The 14100-nt window shown below is 37.5% G+C and overlaps 1 protein-coding gene across 1 annotated transcript; it reads left to right on the plus strand.

Moving 5' to 3' along the window:
* The first annotated feature begins 422 nt into the window (after window positions 1-422).
* On the plus strand, window positions 423-11091 carry pmm2 (phosphomannomutase 2). The gene is made up of 8 exons (XM_051945946.1): window positions 423-632; window positions 2716-2827; window positions 3375-3451; window positions 3810-3901; window positions 4002-4101; window positions 5829-5904; window positions 5992-6107; window positions 8924-11091. Exons 1-8 carry the CDS (start codon window positions 558-560, stop codon window positions 9026-9028), a joined length of 753 nt encoding a protein of 250 aa, XP_051801906.1. The 5' UTR covers window positions 423-557; the 3' UTR covers window positions 9029-11091.
* The last annotated feature ends 3009 nt before the right edge of the window (window positions 11092-14100 follow it).

The raw sequence follows: 14100 nt of genomic DNA on the forward strand, positions 1-14100 counted from the left end.
GAATGCTTTGCCACTGTCTCTGCACACTTTAGATTCTGTTGAGTCCTTTAAAAGGCAACTGAAGACCTGACTGTTCAGTCAGGCTTTTAGTGAGGCAGTGTTGTTGGGACAACTTGTTTGTATGTTTTTGTGTTTGTGCACTCGGTTATGTCACTCCTTGTTTGTCTATTGCTGATTTTAATTTTCACTACTGAATTTACTGTGAAGCACTTTGTGAATTCATTTCAGTGAAAAGTGCTATATAAATACATTTTGCTTGCTTGCTTGCAAAAAATGTTTTTACTGAAAAAAATGTCTAAAAAATAAGATAAAAGCATGTGCAATAGGTCAAAATATGCAACAATATGCAGAATAATCATCTTGACTGGTTCCGTTTTTCTCTTCAGCAGCAGGCGGCGCCACGCAGCGCAGGTCTACGTAAAACACCACAGAAGAAGAAGGCGCTGCTCTGCTCTGCTCTGCGGCGGCAGCATTTGTAGTTCTGAGCAGCTGGACTGAAGAACTACAGAGAACCCAGAGGAACTCAGAGGAACTCAGAGGAACGGACCGGTACCGACATGAGCGAGGCCGCCGCGGACACGACCACGCTGTGCCTGTTTGACGTGGACGGAACGCTCACGGCCGCGAGACAGGTAGGTGTTTGTGTGTCCATCCATTCACAGAAACATGACAGTAACTTCTGTCACTTCCGGCTCCACGTTGTTATCGTAGTTCGTCCGACCCGTAAATCGCTCCGCAGAAGCTAAATAGTTCCGCTGGCTAACAACTAAACTGTGATTTAAAACGTTCTAAAGTGATGAACAGAAACGAGCTGCCAGCTACAGTTAACAAATATGTTGGTCAAAAACCAGTAATCGATTATTTGTTTTTAATTCTGGATTCTACCTTCTTGTGAAACCCGGAAGTGTCTGACGGACCGAAAAATTGAAACACTTTCTGTTGTTTTTTTGTAGTTTGTGAGCTTTACAAGTAAACATTCAAACTAAATACAGATTTTATAAATCAGCGACACGTTTTTGTAGCACGAATATTTAAAAAAGCAACATTTCGTGGTCAACAAACATGCTGCTAGCTTACACGACGCCTATGCTAACCGAGTTTCCGTTGGATCCTGCTAGCATCGTGCTAATGACTGGAAACTCGAGTAAATCCTGTCAGACCAGTAAAACCACAGATAGTGGTCCGTGCTGTTTGTTCTTATCTCCACGATTGTCAAAGAAAGAAAGATAGAAATCACCTGTTTTGTTGTTTAGCTGTTCTATCCTACATTAAAACCAGTCCAGGTGTTTTTATAGATAGAAAGAGCTCAACCAAGAAGAAGGAGATCTACCTATTCATGTACTTTATGTCGTATCAAGGCTTTCAGGGAACATTGCGAGGGATACTGGTCAACTCGTGTGTATGCAAACTGGTGCGTATGCAAACTTGTATGTATTGAGTGAATGTAAAATATATGTTTTATTATTTATTTATGGTGATCAAACATGGATTTATAACCACTGGCAGTTGCTGAATTGTCGTCCCTAACCCTTGCATAGGCACAAGTTTGAATACGCACGAGTTGACCAGGTACCATTGCGAGTGTTGGAGGAGCTCTGTGAGCAGAGCATCAGTGCACAACAAGACTCCTTCTACAGGGCAGGCAGCCATGATAAAATAAAGTACAGCTGGTTATTTTTATAGGTGCAGCTGTTTTTTAGTCAGCCCTTGTACTTCTAATTGTTTAGGACTTTACAGCATGACCACCCATATGAAGTGACATCACCTGGATGTGTCAGTGACAGGAGCCAAGATGAAGGCTGCTCAACAACCGCTGATCACCGTGGCATTTAAACGGCCCCTTGCTGCGGAATCCGACCGGGCTAAAGCTGTTACAGAAGCTATCCAAAGTTGTTTAAATCCATCCACTGGACTTTAAGAAAGTCCACCACCAGAACTGAAGAAGCCTCTTGGATGAGAGGTGAAATGTCTTCAAGGAACTTTCTTAAAGACCAGTGGATTGATTTAAATTACTTTGGATAACCATGACCTGGATGAATGAGAACCTACACAGATGTTACAGAAGCTGTTGGGATGTTTATAGCTGCAGACATGAGGCCATATTCCGTGGTGTAAAACATGGGGTTTAAACATGCTGAACGTGCTTGAACCACGTTAGGAGATCCCATCGCGCACCCACTTCAGTGAGAAGATCGTGTCTTTTTTTTTTTTTGCTCATCCGAAAATTGATCCGATCCGTGACTCAAAACTGTGATACGATCCGAACCGTGAGGTTTTTTTGATCCGTTGCACCCCTAATAAATGTAGTGGGTTTGGATTGTCAGGTTGTGAGTCCAAGCATCACCACTAAAAAGATATAAAATTACTACAAAAAGAAGCAAAATAACCAAAAAGAGACACAAAAGGACTCAAACACATCAAGAAATTCACCAATCATGATAATACAACACAAAACTACCACAAAACACATAAAACAACTGCAAAAACATGCAAAAATGCTACAAAACATCTAAAATCAATACGAAATTACAACAAAAAACTGAAATTGCCAGAAAAATGTAAAACTTAACAAAAAAGACACAAAAACACCAAAATCATCAAATCATGATAAAAGAACAAAATCACCACAAAAACATCTGAAATCAACACAAAAAAATAAACAAACTGTCGGTAAATTTAGTTTGTGTTTTGTTTGTGTTTCGTTTGTGTTTTCAGGTCGTGACTCCAGAAATGTCCGAGTTCCTGCAGAAGCTGAAGACTCGGGTTCGAGTAGGAGTCGTTGGAGGATCAGACCTCAGTAAGATCCAGGAGCAGCTGGGGAGTGACGGTGAGCAGTTAGCATTCTACCTGTTAGCATCTAACTATTAGCATCTAGCACCTGAATTAGCATCTAGCTGTTAGTATTCTACCTGTTAGTATTCTGTTAGTATATAGCTGTTAGCATCTAGCACCTGAATTAGCATCTAGCTGTTAGCATCTAGCTATTAACATTCTGCCTGTTAGCATCTTACTGTTAACATCTAGCACCTGAATTAGCATCTACCTGTTAGTATTCTACCTGTTAGTATTCTAACTGTTAGTATATAACTGTTAGCATCTAGCACCTGAATTAGGATCTAGCTGTTGTATCCACTAGTTAGGATCTAGCATCTAGCTGTTAGCATCTATCAGTTAGCATCTAACTGTTAGCATCTAGCACCTAAATTAGCATCTACCTGTTAGCATGTAGCTGTTAGCATTCACTAGCTATCATCTAGCTGTTAGCATCCACCTGTCACTATCTGTCTATTAGCATCTAGCTGTTTGCATCTACCAGTTAGAATCTGCCTGTTGGCACGGTTAGCATCCGGCTGACTGTCCACTTCCTGTTGCAGTCATCCAGAAGGTGGACTACGTGTTCGCTGAGAACGGACTGGTGGCCTATAAGGATGGAACACTGCTGTCTGTACAGGTGAGACTAACGTAGAACCTAAATGTGGAACCTGAACATGGAACCTAAACGTAGAACCTTAACTTAGAACTTGAACGTAGAACCTGAACATAGAACCTGAATGTGGAACATGAACGTGGAACTTGAATATAGAACCTTAACATACAATCTGAACGAAGAACCTCAACATGGAACCTGAATGTGGAACCTGATGTTAGAACCTGAACATGGAACTTCAGTGTAGAACTTGAACATAGAACCTAAATGTGGAACATGAATGTAGAACCTGAACATAGAATCTGAATGTAGAACCTGAGGTTAGAACGTGAGCGTAGAACGTGAGTGTGGTGAGGTCATGTGACAGGAAGTGTTCTTTCAGTCCATCCAGGCTCACATGGGTGAAGAACTCCTGCAGAACTTCATCAACTTCTGCCTGAACTACATGTCCAGGATCAAGCTGCCCAGGAAGAGGTACGAGGAGAACATCTCTGTGGTTCTGGTCTGGGTCTGCGGCTGACAGAACGTCTCTGTGGTTCTAGATGTGACTCTTTGTGTCTTTGTGGTCCTCCAGGGGAACGTTCATCGAGTTCCGTAACGGAATGTTGAACGTGTCTCCGATCGGTCGCAGCTGTACGCTGGAGGAGAGGAAGGAGTTCTACGAGCTGGACCAGGTAGAACCCACGGAACGAGTTGGAGAACGCATCATTTCCGTCTGCATTCATCAGTAGATCATAGATAGATGTGGTTCATTTAAACCTGACACGTTCTCATGAATGTTTTGAGCTACCGGTTCCTCTGTTCTGTTTCTGAGCCGAGCTGCTTTTATTTATTCATCCAGCAGGTTTTGAGGATTTTTTTCTGCCGTTCTGGGCAGATTTTTGTCATTTTAGACCGTTTTAAAATAATTTGTCCCATTATTTAAAGTTTGAAAATGAAACTTATGATGCCCACATTTTCAACATTTTTGGGAAATTTTTGAACATTTCTTGGCGGGAAAAGAAGAAATGTTAAAAATGTTTCTTTAAGAACAGTCACATAAAAATCAACCCAAATCCAGTGAATTTCGCTGGATTTTGAGTTTCTATGAGGTGATTTTGAGTCACAAAATCACCTCATAGAAACTATCTTAAGTTTTACTGATATGTATGTAATCACTTTAGATATTTTTAGGATTTTTTTTGGAAGATTTTTGCTCATTTTTTTGGAAAATATTTACAAGAATTTTGTTGCCAAATTCTTGGGATATTTTAAAAATAAAACTTTTAAGGAATTATTGGAATTTTCTTCCTGAAGTTTTGCAAATTTTCAGAAATTTGTGGATTTTTTTGCTGAATTTTTGGAATTTTTTTTCAGATGAGAAAACAATATTTTTTTGTGCCTGTAAATGAAGACAACAGGAGAATTAAACTCATTTTGCACGAGTTTATGTCATTTTGGACAAATTTTGAAGCATTTTGAATATTTTTTTTAACAATTGTGGACAGGTTATTGACAGTTTTTTTTTAGTCATTTTGACCATTTTTACTGATTTTGCAGAAGTTTGAGTCATTTTGGATGTGAATAATTCCATCAGTAGAAGATGTTCCTCCATGCTGATGGATCTTCAACAACCTGCTCCTCTGTTTTCTGTTTCTGATCCAGGCTGCATTTATTTATTCATCCGGTGTGTTGGGTTTTCCCAACACATTCCCAAGTTTTGAGGAATTTTTACATATTTTTTCAACAATTCTTCACACATTTATGACATTTTACAGTCTTTGAGTCATTTTTTAAACATTTTTTACACTGATTTTTGCACAAGTTTGTCATTTTTGACACATTTTGAGTCATTTTGATTTTTTTTAGCCATTCTGCATTTATTTATGCAATTTTAGACAGTTTTTGTGTCCGTTTATGTGAGTTGATGTAATTTGTACATGTTTGTGTCATTTTAGACAAATTCTGAGTAATTGCATGTATGTGTATTTGTTTCTCTGTGGAGCTCTAAATCTAAATTCTTTGTTTTTTACAGAATATATTTGGTGAAAAACATTTATTTTTAAATTCATTGTTTTTGATGAAATTTAACAGATTTAAATCTGTTTTTAAATAGTTTTTCCTGATGAAACTGCACACTAAAAACAGTTCAGAGAGTTGAAAATCCCCGCAGTTTTTTAGATGTTTGACAAACTAAACTTCTTCTTAATGTGAGAATGTTTGTCTTTGTCCTCCGGTAGAATTAAAGCAGCTTCAACTTTGCTCGTTCAAACCATAAAATTCCAGTTTTACTGCTTAAATTCACTCATTTCGCTGAATATGAATCACGATTTCACCTCTTTTCTGATTGAATCATTTCAGTTTGGAGTAAAAAGGTTTAAAAAAAAGGCCAATGTGAGTTTTTCTTTTCTGCTTCTTCCAGAAAGAGAAAATCAGGGAGAAGTTTGTGTCGGTTCTGAAGGAAGAATTCAAAGGAAAAGGACTTTCGTTCTCCATTGGTAGGTCGTTCAGAGCAGCGTCTGTGTTTAAATGAAAGCAGATTAACGGGACATTTAAATGTAAATCCTGTTCTAAATGTGCTGCAGGAGGTCAGATCAGCTTCGACGTGTTTCCTGACGGCTGGGATAAGAGGTATTGTCTGGGGATCGTAGAGAAGGACGACTACTCCACCATCCACTTCTTTGGAGACAAAACCAAACCTGTGAGTGTTTAACGGCTGCATTCAGACACACACACCATCAGGATTAACCTTTTGTCATTAGGAGCCTCAGTCTGACACTTTCAGCGGCTTCAGGCGGCCTTTTAGATAAACTATGAGAGCAAACTTCATTAATCCTGAAGGAAAATCAGAGATGGTGAAGCACAAACCAAAAATATTCCGTTTATTTGAAAGTGAAAGTCTGCAGGCGGAGGAATGTTCTTGTGTAAAGACACAAAATCAACACAAAAAAGTGTGAAATTACCAAAAAAAAAACGTGAAATCAACACAAAAAAGATGCAAGAAGGCATTAAATTACCACCAAAAAGACACAAAATAACCACAAACAGACTCATAAGCACCAAAACAATCTTGAAATTGTAATAAAAAAGACTAAAAATCACCACAAAAACGTGCAATCAACAGAAAAAGATGCAAAAACTGCACAAAAAGGACATAAATCACCACAAAAAGATGCAGAATAACCAGAAAGAGTCACAAAGCATAAAAAGTCACAAAATTGTGATAGAAAAGACTGAAAATAACAATAAAAAATATATCAAATTACGATAAAAAAGCAAAAAAAACCCACACAAAACCACTTCAAACAGATGCAAAAACTGCACAAAAGGACATTTTTTAAAAATGATTTCATAAATGTTTTCTTTTGTTTTTCTTTTAATAATCGTCATCTTCTGTTCTTAACGTCTTTGTAAAGCACTTTGAATCGCCTCGTTGTTGAAATGTGCTGCATAAATACATTTGCCTTGCCATAAATAATCACTAAAAGACAAAAAATGTGAAATCACCAGAAAAGATGCAAGAATGTCAGACACAAAATCACCACAAAACTGTCTGAAATCACAACAAAAGACACAAAATTAACACAAGAAAGTGGGAAATTACAAAAAATTGTGAAATCAATACAAAAAATATCCATAAATTTCTTTTTATTTGTTGTTTATTTAATAGGGACCAGTGTATACAATAAACATGTATAACACTATGACATTTATAGCCAGAGCCAATTTGCAAAGTCCGTCCCTAGAAGGGCTTTTACAGAAGAGAGAAAGAAAGAAAAAAATAAAATAAAACAACAACATTAATACAAAGACAAATACATTTTGTTCAATCTAAAAATGGTTGCAGACCTGATCCCCTTTTAAAACCCGCTTCAGTTCATTTTTAAAGGTTCCTAGATCTCGGTCTTGTTTCAGTTCGCGTGACAGAGAGTTCCACAGTTTAGTAACCTGAACAGAAAAGGCACATCTTCCAAACACAGTGTCTCTCCTCGGCTCTTTCACATTCCCATTAGAGGCTCCGCGTGTTCTTGAGCCTGTTGCTCTAAGTGGAACAATGAACTGTCCAAGAACCTCAGGGGCTTGATTGTACAGACATTTATACATTAGTTTTAAATTACAGAAATTTATAAAATTTTCAAAATTAAGAAAGTGCAACCTCTGCAAACCTTCACAATGGTGGGTTCTAACAGATTTTCTAGCCAGTATTTTCAAGGCTCTGTTATAGATCATTCTTACTGGACGAATTGCTGTGATCGTTGCCTGTGACCAGGAGGTTATACAATAACTGAGATGAGAAAAAATCATAGAGACATTACATTACCACAGACTCACAACCCCCCCATCATAAAATTGTAATAAAAAAGAATGAAAATCACTAAAGATCCAAAAACTGCATAAAAAGACATAAATCACCACAAAAAGATGCCAAATAACCAGAGTCACAAAACACAAAAAATTCACAAAATCGTGACAGAAAAGACTGAAATAATGATAAAAAATGTATCGAATCATGATTAAAAAAAGAAAAAAGTCCCAACAAAAACACACAAAAAGATATAAAGTCACCACTAAAACGTGAAATCAACACAAAGATGCAAAGACTGCATAAACACCTTTGACCAATCGCACCTGAAGCACTTTTGCACTTAGTAAAGGTTTTTCCTCATGTCTGAATTCTTGCTTGTGTTGTACGTCGCTTTGGACAAAAGCGTCTGATAAATGAGACTGTAGAATAAAAGAACATAAATCACCACTAAAGACAGAAGATCAGAAAAACTTTGAAATTGCCACAAAAAGATGAAAATCACCACAAAAATATCTGAAATCACGACAAAACAACGCAGAATCACTGCAGACTTAAAGTCACCACATAGACTTAAAATAACCACTAAAGACATAAAATCACCACAAAAAGACTTAAAATCACCACAAAAAATACATAAAATCACCACAAAAAGACTTAAAATCACCGCGAAAGACATAAAATCACTACAAAAAGACTTACAATCACCACATAAAGACATAAAATCACTACAAAAAGACTTACAATCACCACAAAAAGACATAAAGTCACCACATAGACTTAAAATAACCACTAAAGACATAAAATCACCACAAAAAGACTTACAATCACCACAAAAAGACATAAAATCACCACATGGAGACTTAAAATAACCACTAAAGACATAAAATCACCACAAAAAGACTTAAAATCACAGCGAAAGACATAAAATCACTACAAAAAGACTTACAATCACCACATAAAGACATAAAATCACCACAAAAAGACTTAAAATTACCACGAAAGACATAAAATCACTACAAAAAGACTTACAATCACCACATAAAGACATAAAATCACCACATAGACTTAAAATCACTGCACACAGTTTTGTGGTTTTGGGATGTTTGTTTTCTAGAACTTCTGTCAGACTCTGGTGGAACTAAAACCTCAGTCAGTCTCTTCAAAGTGTTTAATTACAATATGAAGCTTGTTAATCCAACGTGTTGTTTCAGGGAGGAAACGACTACGAGATCTACAGCGACCCGCGGACCATCGGACACGAGGTGTCAAGTCCAGAAGAAACTCTGCAGCTCTGCCGACAGCTTTTCTTCTCCTGAGAACCTCCACGACGAAAGAGACCAAAACTGAACCTCTTCCATCCACGATTCGTCCTTTTGCGTCTCCTACGTCTGAGACTGAACCTACGAACTTTAGTTTTCAGACGTTGGATTTGTCTGTTTGGAGCTTCTTTTGATTTCTGTTCAGTCATTCTAGATTCGAAAAAACAACAGAAGAGAAACCTAAAGACGTCAGAACTTTCTGCTGCCATCTGGTTCTGGTGTTGATTAAAATGTAGAAACTACTGGATCTGAGCATCTTAAGAACCTCTGCTAGCATTAAAATGTTGCTGCTAATAAACAACAGAAATCTACAGACCTGGTGCATCCCATAAAATAAACGTTGGTAGAAACAGCTAATACGCAACTCTTGAATTGGCCCCATTAACCCAAAGTTTGCCTCCATCAAGCTAACGTCTTCTTGGTTGGCCATGTTTCTGTGGATGTTGCTGCTTTTAAATGGGAAGAATCCAAATGAACGGCACCCCTTGTGGTGTTTACGACCTCAGAACTGGAAATTTAGTAAAAGTTTATGCTGTAGTTTTGGTCATTTGCAGTGTTTCTTTATCACTTTAGAAGATGTTCAAGGAAAATGTAGATGATCCTGATTTTTGTTGGCATTTCAAATATTGCTTTCATTAGTGGGCTGCACAGTGGGGTAGTGGTTTGCAATTTCGCCTTGCAGCAAGAAGATCCCGGTTCAAATCCCGGCCTGGGATCTTTCTGCATGGAGTTTGCATGTTCTCCCTGTGCATGCGTGGGTTTTCTCCGGGTACTCCGGCTTCCTCCCACAGTCCAAAAACATGCTGAGGTTAATTGGTTACTCTAAATTGTCCGTAGGTGTGAATGTGAGTGTGATTGTGTGTCTGTATATGTAGCCCTGTGACAGACTGGTGACCTGTCCAGGGTGTCCCCTGTCTTCACCCGAGTCAGCTGGGATAGACTCCAGCACCCCCCATGACCCTAGTGAGGATAAAGCGGTGTATAGAGAATGAATGGACTCTCATTAGCTCGCTAAAGTTGTGCACAAATTTCACGCTACTTTGAGTTTTTGTCCTCACTTTTAGGGTACATTTTCCATAAAAGTGTTGCTAACAGTTTAAATTGTTAGCCACACTTCTCGCTAACAATTTAAACTGTTAGCCACACTTCTAGCTAGCAAATTCAACTCTTAGCCACCCTTCTAGATTACAATTTAAACTGTTAGCCACACTTCTAGATAGTAGTTTATATTGTTAGCTAAAAGTGTGGCTAAAAACTATGTTTTTTCATTTACATTTCTAGCATCACTCTTGTTAACTTGCTAAATGGTCAGCATCAGTAGCTTCTGTACGCTGACAGTAGCAACCACGTAGCTGTTAGCTCACAACTGATTTTTACAACTTACGCCTGGTTTTAATGCCAAACATTTGGTGTACACGGCTTCCTGTGTCATTTTCACAAGTTTATTTAAAGGCAGCTTTAGATGTTGACATCTCAGCAAGTCATGCACCAAAAGGTTTGGCGACTTTGAGTTTTGTGATTTTAAAATACTGTCAAACCATCAGAGTCGTCCACGTAGCGTTTTCTAACCATTGTTCTCGAGAAAACGGCCAGCACAGTGAAGATCTTTATCCATCTGTCGCTGTTGCTCAGATTCTGCTTGTAAATGACGTCACCAGAACATAAAAGTTCTTTTCTGACATATTTTGTTTCTCTTTGTTACAGTAGAAGTTGTGTTTATACAGTCTGGGGTATGAACTGCAGCACATCACTTCCTGTTTTCACCTTTTAGCTCCTCCTATGCAGGCGAAAGATGATAAATAAAAAAACTGATGAATGATAATCTGAGAGCTTAAAGTTGGTTCACAGAATCAGAGCATCACAGAACTGTAAAGTCCTTCCATCAGTGTGTAGTAAAGCTTTATAATGAACAAACATGTAACATTACTGATCCGTAGCACTTACAATAAAGTTTTTATGAAGATTCTACTGGAAAAGATGTGAACTGTGAGAGATAAATGAAGGGAGCAATTCTCTTGTTTGTAAGGTAAAAATAATAAAGTCTCTAAGCTGAAACTTGATGTGATGTGTGTCTAAGTTTTGCGTTTTGTTGTTTAAAAACACACAAAACACAGGTTTTTGCTAAAAAATATATATTGTAAAATATGGAGACAACAATGCATGTTTCAGCTCTACAGTAAAACGATGACTTTCGAGAAACATGATGTAAAGTTTCTCTTGAACCAACGAAGAAAAAATGAATAAATTACATCATTTTCCACATTTTGGGCAGTGTTCAACAGTGAAGTAGAGAGGAAGACAGAGAGAAATTGCAGTGGAGAGCCATGAGCTGGAACTGAAGCAGTGTCTCTGACAGAGTCTTGTTTATAAGCCACTCGCTCAACCAGTTGAGCTATGTAAGCATCTTTTTTACATGTTTTGGACGACATACTAAATTATGACGTTTTTGTCACATTTTGGACGACATACTAAACTATGACATTTTTGTCGCATTTTGGACGACATACTAAATTATGACGTTTTTGTCACATTTTGGACGACATACTAAACTATGACATTTTTGTCGCATTTTGGACGACATACTAAACTGTGATGTTTTTGTCACATTTTGGACGACATACTAAACTATGACATTTTTGTCACATTTTGGACGACATACTAAACTATGACATTTTTGTCGCATTTTGGACGACATACTAAACTATGACATTTTTGTCACATTTTGGACGACATACTAAACTGACATTTTTGTCACATTTTGGACGACATACTAAACTATGACATTTTTTCCATATTTTGGACGACATACTAAACTATGACATTTTTGTCGCATTTTGGACGACATACTAAACTATGACATTTTTTCCATATTTTGGACGACATACTAAACTATGACATTTTTGTCATATTTTGGAAGACATACTAAACTATGTCATTTTTGTCGCATTTTGGACGACATACTAAACTATGTCATTTTTGTCACCTTTTGGACGACATACTAAACTATGACGTTTTTGTCATATTTTGGACGACATACTAAACTATGTCATTTTTGTCATATTTTGGAAGACATACTAAACTATGACATTTTTGTCACTTTTTGGACGACATACTAAACTGTGACATTTTTGTCACTTTTTGGACGACATACTGAACTATGACATTTTTTTCCATATTTTGGACGACATACTAAACTATGACATTTTTTCCATATTATATTTTTTGCCTTTTCAATGCTTGATTTGACAGGAGAGACAGAGCGAGGCAGGAAAGGGAGAGAATAAATGCAGCAGGAGACCACAAGCAGGAATCGAACCCTGGCCACTGCGTCGGAGACTGGCAGTTACACATGGATCACCTGCTTAACCCATTGAGCTATATACGCACACAAGATACGACCTTGTTGTCACCTTTTGGACGACAGACTAAACTACGACGTTTTCTCCATATTTTGGATGACATACTAAACTATGTCATTTTTGTCATATTTTGGAAGACTCACTAAACTACGACGTTTTCTCCATATTTTGGACGACATACTAAACTATGTCATTTTTGTCATATTTTGGAAGACATACTAAACTATGACGTTTTTTCCATATTATATTTTTTGCCTTTTCTAAGCTTTATTTGACAGGAGAGATAGAGATAGGCAATAAAGAGAGAGAAGACATGCAGCAAACGGCCGCAAGCAAGAATCGAACCCTGGCCACTGCGTCAGAGACCAGCACCTACACATGGTTTGCCTGCTTAACCCATTGAGCTATACAGAAGCCCAAGCAGCGACGTTTTTGTCACCTTTTGGACGACATACTAAACTATGACAATTTTGTCGCATTTTGGACAACATATGAAACTATGACATTTTTTTCCATATTTTGGAAGACATACTAAACTATGACATTTTTGTGATATTTTGGACGACATACTAAACTATGTCATTTTTGTCATATTTTGGAAGACATACTAAACTATGACGTTTTTTCCATATTATATTTTTTGCCTTTTCTAAGCTTTATTTGACAGGAGAGATAGAGATAGGCAATAAAGGGAGAGAAGACATGCAGCAAACGGCCACAAGCAAGAATCGAACCCCGGCCACTGCGTCAGAGACCGGCAGTTACACAGGGGTCACCTGCTTAGCCCATTGAGCTATATATGCACACAAGATATGACCTTGTTGTCACCTTTTGGACGACAGACTAAACTACGACGTTTTCTCCATATTTTGGACGACATACTAAACTGTGTCATTTTTGTCACTTTTTGGATGACATACTAAACTATGACATTTTTTCCATATTTTGGACGACATACTAAACTATGTCATTTTTGTCGCATTTTGGACGACATACTAAACTATGACGTTTTTGTCACATTTTGGACGACATACTAAACTATGACATTTTTTCCATATTTTGGACGACATACTAAACTATGTCATTTTTGTCGCATTTTGGACGACATACTAAACTATGACATTTTTGTCGCATTTTGGACGACATACTAAACTATGACATTTTTGTCGCATTTTGGACGACATACTAAACTATGACATTTTTTTCCATATTTTGGACGACACACTAAACTATGACATTTTTGTCACATTTTGGACGACATACTAAACTATGACATTTTTTCCATATTTTGGACGACATACTAAACTATGACATTTTTGTCACATTTTGGACGACATACTGAACTATGTCATTTTTGTCATATTTTGGAAGACATACTAAACTATGACGTTTTTTCCATATTATGTTTTTTGCCTTTTCTAAGCTTTATTTGACAGGAGAGATAGAGATAGGCAATAAAGGGAGAGAAGACATGCAGCAAACGGCCGCAAGCAAGAATCGAACCCTGGCCACTGCGTCAGAGACCAGCACCAACACATGGTTTGCCTGCTTAACCCATTGAGCTATATATGCACACATGATATGACCTTGTTGTCACCTTTTGGACGACAGACTAAACTACGACGTTTTCTCCATATTTTGGACGACATACTAAACTATGTCATTTTTGTCACATTTTGGACGACATACTAAACTATGACATTTTTTCCA

Source organism: Acanthochromis polyacanthus, chromosome 3, assembly GCF_021347895.1.
Source record: "Acanthochromis polyacanthus isolate Apoly-LR-REF ecotype Palm Island chromosome 3, KAUST_Apoly_ChrSc, whole genome shotgun sequence".
Lineage (NCBI taxonomy): Eukaryota > Metazoa > Chordata > Actinopteri > Pomacentridae > Acanthochromis > Acanthochromis polyacanthus.